The sequence below is a fragment of the Betta splendens genome, chromosome 16 (genome assembly GCF_900634795.4).
Source record: "Betta splendens chromosome 16, fBetSpl5.4, whole genome shotgun sequence".
Taxonomy (NCBI): Eukaryota; Metazoa; Chordata; class Actinopteri; order Anabantiformes; family Osphronemidae; genus Betta; species Betta splendens.
In genome coordinates, this window is record NC_040896.2 from 18,475,438 (window position 1) to 18,484,793 (window position 9,356).

Consider the following 9,356-nt stretch of genomic DNA (forward strand, 5'->3'; position numbering starts at 1 on the left):
GAGGCCCAGATCTACCACACCAGACAAGACCCAAGGTGTAGACTGTGCAAAGAGGCCCCAGAGACGGTCCAGCACATAACTGCAGGGTGTAAGATGGTGGCAGGCAAAGCATACATGGAACGCCATAACCAAGTGGCTGGCATAGTATACAGGAACATCTGCGCGGAGTATGGACTGGAAACCCCAAGGTCAAAGTGGGAAACACCTCCCAAGGTGGTAGAGAACGAGCGAGCCAAGATCCTGTGGGACTTCCAGATCCAGACTGACAGAATGGTAATGGCGAACCAACCAGACATTGTGGTGGTGGACAAAGAGCAGAGGAAAGCTGTAGTGGTGGATGTGGCAATACCAAGCGATGGCAACATCAGGAAAAAGGAACATGAGAAACTAGAGAAATACCAAGGGCTCAGAGAAGAACTGGAGAAGGCTTGGAAGGTGAAGGCCACAGTGGTGCCTGTGGTGATCGGAGCACTAGGGGCTGTGACCCCCAAACTGGAGGAGTGGCTACGACAGATCCCTGGAAAAACATCCGAAATCTCAGTCCAGAAAAGTGCAGTCCTAGGAACAGCAAGGATACTGCGCAGAACCCTCAAGCTCCCTGGCCTCTGGTAGAGGACCCGAGCTTGGAAAGTGGATGAGACCACCCGCGGAGGGTGAGAATAGAGTGTGTGTATATATATATATATATATATATATATATATATATATATATATATATATATAATATTCTCAATTCTCCCCGTGCTTGCGTGGGTTCTCTCCGGGTTCTCCGGCTTCCTCCAACAGTCCAAAGACGTAGGTTGATTGGCCACTCTCCATTGCCTGTAGGTGTGCGATGGACTGGCGACCTGTCCAGGGTGTACCCTGCCTCTCGCCCATAGCCAGCTGGGTTAGGCTCCAGCACCCCCGTGACCCCGCATTAGGGAATAAGCGGCTTGGAAAATGGATGGATGGATGGAGTTGATAATATGTTGTGAATCTATAGCACTAAATACAGGGTGAAGTTACAGTTCTCATTACTTGTTTTGACCTGTTTTACAAAACTATTTTCCGCTCCATCATCTCTATTCCAGCAGAGTATCACACACATTTAGCAAATGTGTAAATACCACGAGAGCTTCTGACGACTGAAAAGAAGAATTCAAAAAGTTGTCTTTGTTCATGTATTTCTGCATATGCATATAGAAAAATTAAAAAGGAAAGGAAAATAATAGGTAAAAGAAAAGAAAGGCACCTGGGTGAAGAGAAGTTGATGCTCACACAAAGTGCACACCAAGGTTCCCTGAAAACTTCAGTGAACCTCCACACATGAGCTCAAACTTCAGGACAATTTGCAATTTGAGCGAAGGTGAGAAAAGAGGAGTCATCAGTCAGACAGTCAGACACTGTCTCACAGAGTGATCAGATCAGAACTAGGCTTCCTGCTCAAAGATAACTGAGGACCCCTCTTGCTCAGAGGCTTGCAGCAATATACTTGAACAATGCATAGAATGTTTAAGTATGTGTATGATCAACAATTAAGAATATGAACATGAATCAGAAACAATCAGATGTTTATTAAGGCATTAATAATGAAAATGATCAGCATTAACAGATAATATAAAATTTCCATCACAATTGACACATTTTCTTCTCCCTTCTCCCAGTAAGACCAGTATGAACTCAACTGTTTGACACTTGTCCACAAAAATAAAAAAAATATCTTAAATTTTCTATCAGATTTTAGACTTTAAAAATGGAACCAGGCCTGTGTTGGTCTTTACCAGCATGGATGGAGGAGGTCTACAGCAGAGACTGGGTATCAACAGTGGCTGTGTCCCATCCTCCAATAGATTTGAATTTATTTCAGTTTACATGTACAGTATTTTCTGTAATATTTAGAATATTATAATAATATATGAAAAATGAATGTCAAGGATTCAATAAATCAAAGCATTTCTTCATCTGGATCTAATTCAAAAGGTAAGTTTGACATAAACTACAGACAACAAATAACAACAGGCTACAGTGACGATCGGTGAAGGACTGATTCACACTGATATCAGTGGTTTGGCAAGTTGTATTGTTTGAAGGCAAAATAATTTTTGTTGTGTATTTCAACTCTTTTGACAGGGTCAGGGCATTTGGCGTCAAAGCGACCAATAAATGCTGTAAACACAGTGTAACCACAGCTTAAACACATTTTCAAGCTTGCACTTTGGTCTCAATTCTGTAAAACACTCATTGTAAAACACTACACATGTTGTCATTTAACACTTTGTTCAAAACCAAAATCAACTGTTATCACTGAGAAAACACTCTGTTCAAAAAGCAGTGCTCATCTGGCGACTGTAGTCACTCACACACACACACACACACACACACACACACACACACACACACACACACACACACACACACACACACACACACACACACACACACACACACACACACACACACACACTCACGACCTCCTCAAGGTGGAAGGTAGCGTCTCTTCACTCTACAAGAGCTGGCCATTACTGAAGTGGAGGACAAAATAACACAATTCGACTTTGTGAGTTGCAACAACGCATAATTGCAGATGGAAATACATTCAGCAATAAGTCGCATCCACCAGAAACATCACTTCAGATGAAGCAGTTGTACAGGGTTCCATTTGAGAGGAACAGTGGCAGAATCAAGGATCTAGGCCATGATTATGAGCAGGTATGTATTGCAAACCAAAAAAAGTACTACTAAAGTACTACTACTCTACCACTACTCAGTTTTTACAGGCAGTTCTGGATTTTGATGGTGCTGAACTGCCACAGTCCATCTGCATAGATGAAGCAGGCTTCAATCTGGCCAAAACCAGATGTCGAGGACGTAACGTAGTTGGACAAAAGGTTGTTGTGAATGTCCCTGTTCAGTGTGGGGGAAATATCACCTTGTGTTCTGCAATTAGTGTCCAAGGAGTTGTGCCTCACCAAGCCACACTAGGTCCTCACAACACTGGACAGATGATCGCTAGATGCACCACATGCAGCTGTGCAGCACAGACCAATGCAGCTCTGGTCCAGCATTGATTCAACAACGAGAACCAGTTCACAGTTTATACCTGCCCCCTCACAGCCCCTTTATAAATGCAACTGAGGCAGTATATCATCAGCAGCCATACACCCACATGACTCTCCTGCAAGCAGTGGAAGAGGCAGGAGACACTGAGGTGGATTCAACACACAAGGCCATGGAATGGAAATGGAAACACAAAGACTGGAGTGTTTTATATACAGTTCATCAGTGTTGCTGGTGATATGAAAGGGTGATTCAGATGGAGCTTGTGTGTAAGGTTTTGTTGCAAAAATTCAATTTTTAGAAAAGAGAGATAATACAAAAAATATATTGATGAATTTTATGCTTAGTAAATCATAAACACTTGTTGAGAAAGTCAAATGGGATGAAATTAAATAGCTGCATTACTTATTCTTCTTCTTTTGTCTGATTTTCAAAGCTATGAAAAAATATTTGGAGTGACAGACACCTAATAAACATTGATCATTAATATGAACTCTTTTATTGCATTTGACAAATGTGATATGGAAACTTATAGAAAAATATTTAAAAAATATATTGATGAATTTCACAGTGAATCATGAACTGTTGTTTAGAAAGTTGAATTCAAATAGTTGTATTGCTGATTATCATTCTTTTGTACAACACAATAATTTGGCACAAGCCATAAAATGCAAAACTTATATGATATAATTAAATACTGTTTTAAAAGAATTCAAACAGTAAAAATAATAATAATAATAATCATTACTCTATTACTTTTGGATGATAGTTTGTGAGTGAGACTGGTTGAATCATGATCATGAGACTCATGGGTGAGATAAAATGTTGGATCTAGGTTGAACTGGTTGTTTTTCTATTTCTGGCGTTGATCAGTGGTAAACTAATAAAAACAGGCTACAAGGTGAGGCGAGGTCAATATGTAAAATGACTGGAGTTTATAATATGCCAGGTGAATTCATTGCACTATATAAATGTTGACATCAATAATAATATTCATGATAAAGAACTTGAGGAAAAAAGTGGAGATATAATTTCTTATGTACTAAGCAAATATTCACATGATGCAGAAACATTTGCAAGTTAATGATAAAAATCAGTCTGGAGCAGATTTGGCAACCAAATAACACAGATGAGGTTTGCATTTTTTTCATTTTGGAACAAACATACCAGGTAGTGGCTTTGAGAAGGCTTCATACTGAGATAAGCATTGGAGCAACTGACAAGGTGAGTGAAGTCAGTACGTTCATTCTTCCTCATAGATGTCTGTGGAATTCTTCACATCTACATGAGTAATGTGAATTTAACATTTGACCTAAACAGAAGAAGAAACAGTCAGGATGATCTGGAGTCTCTTGTTCATGTCTCTGATCAGTAAGTATCTCACTTTTTCTTCTTATTATTATTATTAAACAAAACTTGACCCTTCAGTAATTTAATGAATGTGTATTTGTTAAATTTCTGTAAACAAATGAATTAAATGTTATTTTAAAGTACTGAAGTGTTCTGTTCGTAGCAGTGATGTCAAAGCTGCCGGTGACTGTGACATGACTCCAGTCGATATCTCATGATGTCCTCTGATCCTGTGGCTGGACCAGTACTTTGAATGACTTTCCTTGTCCTCTACAGTTGTGTCAAACACACAGAACCTGATAAAAGTCGAGAAAACGTCTCAGTCTTCAAGCTATACAGTTGGTTCTGTTACTTACTCTTCTGAAAGAGCCGTTGATGGGATCTGGACACAATGTGCTGATACAAATGGGAGCAACACCAACTGGTGGAGCGCTGACCTGCTGGGCCTGTATGAAATTTATAATATCATGATCTACATCATTTATCAAAATAACATTAATATGGAGGGAGCTCAGATTGCCATTGGGAACTCATCTGAGAAGACGATCAGCACCAGCAACCTGTAATTAAGTCATGTTCCTTTAAATCATCAGGCTTTACTGTACAGTATTTTACCCACAGTTCTCTTTTTTTTTAGGTGTAAAACCATCACAAACTTCACATTTAACCAAAACAACACTTTTCAGTGTGACGGTGGATCAATGTGGGGACGCTATGTTACCATATATTTACAGACACGCATTCTTATTCTGTGTGAGGTGCAGATCTACGGAATAAGGAGAGGTACATATTTAATTTATACCAGTACTTCAGTATATAATAATATTGTTCCAGTACCTCACATGCTAATGGTGTAAATGGGTTTGTTAAAGGTCAAGACAACACAGTTTTATATTGAGATGTTGTCATTAAAATACTCTTTTTCATTTATTGGAACAATGGAAACAATAATGTTTCAGTTTGTTTCACTTGGACATTTTTTCTTTAAGTTACAGGTTTGATGCTGATTCCAGAGAACAGGACATGGTTAGATGCACTGATCTACTGCAGAGACCACAACATGGACCTGGCTTATATCCATGACAATGAGACCCAGGTCTGGGCTGAGTTGGAGCTACAGAACTCCACCAGTCCCTTTGTGTGGCTGGGCCTTCGTTACACCTACACACTGGGGTCATGGGTTTGGGTAGATGATCATCCTGTACAGAAATGAAAACAGAAAAGATACGTGTCACATGAGTGTTGCCATGAAGAAAGACAACCAGTACTGGTACAGCAAACCTGACAGTGAAGAGTTTAATTTCATGTGTATCGTATAAAATACATCACTGTCTTGTATGTATTTTTCCACTGGTGTCGATGGTGTGACTGTTTAAATACATTTGATTTCATAGATTTTTTTCACTCTCACCCACAGATACAAGCCGTTACCAACTGTCTACCTTTAACATTAGTTAGAGGTCACTTATGAAGGTAAGGGAGATTGAGCCTCCTCAGGAAGTACATCCTGCTCTGAGCCTTCTGTTTCACAGCTGAGGAGTTCTTTTTAGTCCAGTTTATTGTCCAAGTCACTACCAGGTATTTGTACTCGCTCACCACCTCCACCTCTTCCTTTTTAATAGTGAGAGGAGTGACAGGACTCACAGATTTCCTAAAGTCTATCACAGCTCCTTAGTTTTGCTGATGTTCACTTGGAGGTGGTTCTGTCCAAACCAGTCCACAAATCTGTCCACCACTCCCTGATTCTGTGTGACGTCACCACCCTGGATTCATCCTACAATAGCAGAGATTAGGAAAAATTAATTTTTATATTACATATTTTCTATTTACTGCTTTGGCTCATGTTTGTGTGACATCTATATTCTGTGCACGTTTGCTCATATTAAACACTTATATTTGTATGTTTAATGTTTATTTTAATCCCAATGGCATTTGCTGCCTTTCCTTTGAATGCTTAGATTGATGGATGTGTAAAGCTGAAAAATAAAAGAATATCATAATACCACTTATTGAACTATTTATTGTCTCTATTGCATTCAGTCTTCAGTCGGTCAGGTGGCGTTGGTTACAGCGCAGTGCTGGTGAATTCAAAACACTGTGCTAGATAAACAGAGTGGTTGCCTCAGGAAGGACATGAAGTTTGACTCGTTTCTAGTTTAACTGGTGACCGACTTCTGAATGCCACACTAGTTGCTCTTAGTTGATGTTTGATGCAGGGAAAAGCGAGTTAACTGTCCTCCTCGATGCTTTGACCATGTTTATCATCTGTACTCGATCTAAACAGTCTTTACTGTTTTACCAGGTGTAATCCGACACAGATTGATCATTGTTCATGTCGTAGATATGATAGGACACACTTGTGAACAGTGGAAACCAGATCAACTGGTGACTACTGTTTCTTGCTGTTACATTAAATTTAACAGCTTTTTTAGGACAAAAAGACCCAATATTAGCTACTAACCGACATTTATTAATACAGTTTCAACAAGGCCCCCTGACCCTGAAAACTATTTAAAACTATGTAATCTGTTAAGTTAAGTGTGTATCCAGAGTAAATGGACTTTCATCATAAATATTTATTCAAACTAATATTTTTTATTTTTCCACTGGTTTTATAATATTTAAACCTTGTAACAAATGAAAAAGATGTGAATGTATTTAAGTAAACATTTAAATTTGTCTTTTCTCATTTACATTTTGGCGTTCACCTTATTTGAGCTCCATTTAATCAATAATTTGAATAATGTTTGAATAATGTTTGAATAATGAATAATTACCAGGTAGTATTTTAAGCCCTTATCACGTGGTTTGTCTCTGCAGTGGTTTTGTAACAGCTCTGCTCTTGATACAAACGATGCGTTGGAGAAGCAGAAGGTTTACAAGTTTAGAGGTGACTTGGCTGTGAGACAGGGGAACTATCAGGTACGTAGATGATTAAACAAATCATGTGCTTTGTTCACTTTTAAATAAGAAAGACATAAGTCTGTTTAAGTGTGTTGCATGATGGATCTCTGCTTTATGCTGATACTAAGAGCTGCCTAAACCCTCTGAAGCTGACAGTGGAAACTTCTGTCCAGCAGCTTAACAAGCAGCATATCTTACGCTAAATGCCATATTGTGATGGACAGCTTTGCTTTAACAAGGAGTATATATAAAATATATATATACTCTTCTTGATTTATGGTTTATTTAGCTAATCCAAAACATGTGTGATGTTGCTGTGTTGGTGGACAAGTTAAGTTTCTGCTTTAGGGTGTGTATGCGGGGGTGTGTGTGTATGTGTGTGTGTGTGTGGGGTGCAACCAGCTGCTGAAACCAAGCAAATCTGTTAAGTAAACAAAACTTGGAGATTAATACTAATACCAATAATAGTGTTAGGGTATGTGCACATACTCATAGAAAACATATACATATCATATACATACACATGTGCATTGCATTGTTATACATATCCCATACTACTTAATAAAAGTCATGACATACAAACTTCATTTCTAAGTCCTTAAATTGAACCCTTGATGTGTTGAATTGCATTGTCCTCTGCCACCAAGCACTTGTTCCACCTCATGCTGGCACATTTGCTCCACAGAAAGCGTCAGAACCTCTTTCTGTCCCACTGGTGTTGCTGTTATAAGCTGGTGACGCTACTTCACCTTAAATCATAGACCCTGTCAGTGTGACAAGTGCCTGGCCACAGCAAAGAAGACGTTCAACATGTTAAGGCAAACCTGTTGTTTAGTCATGCATGCAATAACCAAGATGGACAAAATATAATCTGCTCTTTGTAGGGAAAGTTTGTTTCCAATGGTTTTTATATGTTTCTATCTAAGAAAACAGAATCATTACAGCTCTGTTGGAACATCAGTCGATTGCTTGATAACAGTACAGACCTATATGATATGTACAATAGAGTAGAGTTTCTGTGAATGTTCTTTGGAGTTCAGCCAGTGTTGTCTAAGTGGCTTTTTAGTACAAAAATATAAAATCACAGTTCTTTAACGGTGGCAGAGAGGGTTTAGTGGGAAACCAAAGTCATTTGTAGTCGCCACTGATGAATCCACACGAGAAAGTTAAACATCAGAAAATCCTAGTTGTGATTGTCCACAGCCATCATGTACCCAGTTAACCTTTTGCAGTAGAGCTAAGCTGACATTGTGGTCACAGTAGTTTACCTGCTGTCCTGTTGTGCTCATGTGTCTCCTGTTTGTATCATTCGCTATACTTCTGCTGTAGTCCTTGTAATGGAAAAATTGTACTTTAATGCTTCTTGTGTTCATTTCTGACTAGTGACCATGCATTCTGTACTTGTTGATTAGACCCAGAACTGAACATTCTCAGACAGACAATCTATACCCCCTCAAGGTGACCGATTGTTCATGGCCTGAGTCTGCCTTTTACCCCTGGGCTCTGGCTCCTTTCTGTCTGATGCCTCACCAGACCCAAGGCTGTAACCTTGTGTATTCCCTGTGTAATGTAAACATCTTCACCCACATTGTGATAAGGAGATTCCACCAGGTCCAGGGAAAAAGGTTAAAAGGAAGAAGCAACTTGAGGATCGTGGGCTCTTTGCATCAAACCTTCGTGGTGTGTGCACTGATCTCCCCAGCTGGTTTTTGGTTTGTTGATGTGCACGATCAACATCCATGCTTTTTATTTGCTTTCCCCATTATTTTTATTTTCTTTATTATTTCAATAAATCGCACAAAAGGACAACTCTCTCATCTGCTTCTTTATGGAAAATTTCCACCACAGTCCTACAGTATATACAGTATGTCTGAAGCCATGTTGTAACCTATAGAAGGTAGTATTAAAAATATATTGATGAATTTCACAATTGGTTAATCATGGAGACTTGTTTAAAAAGTTGAAATAGCTGTACTGCTTTTTTTTTGTACTTTTTGTCAGCGTTTCGTTTCACAGATGACGGACCCACATGCACAGCTCCAGACTGGATTTGGTAGAAGAAA

General features: G+C 39.1%; 1 protein-coding gene across 1 annotated transcript; it reads left to right on the forward strand.

The window, feature by feature from the left end:
* Positions 1-3,956: 3,956 nt before the first annotated feature.
* On the forward strand, positions 3,957-5,602 carry LOC114842598 (uncharacterized). Its single transcript, XM_055503232.1, has 5 exons — positions 3,957-4,263; positions 4,360-4,410; positions 4,666-4,951; positions 5,027-5,172; positions 5,385-5,602. The coding sequence occupies exons 2-5, from the start codon at positions 4,377-4,379 to the stop codon at positions 5,600-5,602; spliced, it is 684 nt and encodes a 227-aa protein (XP_055359207.1). The 5' UTR covers positions 3,957-4,263; positions 4,360-4,376.
* The last annotated feature ends 3,754 nt before the right edge of the window (positions 5,603-9,356 follow it).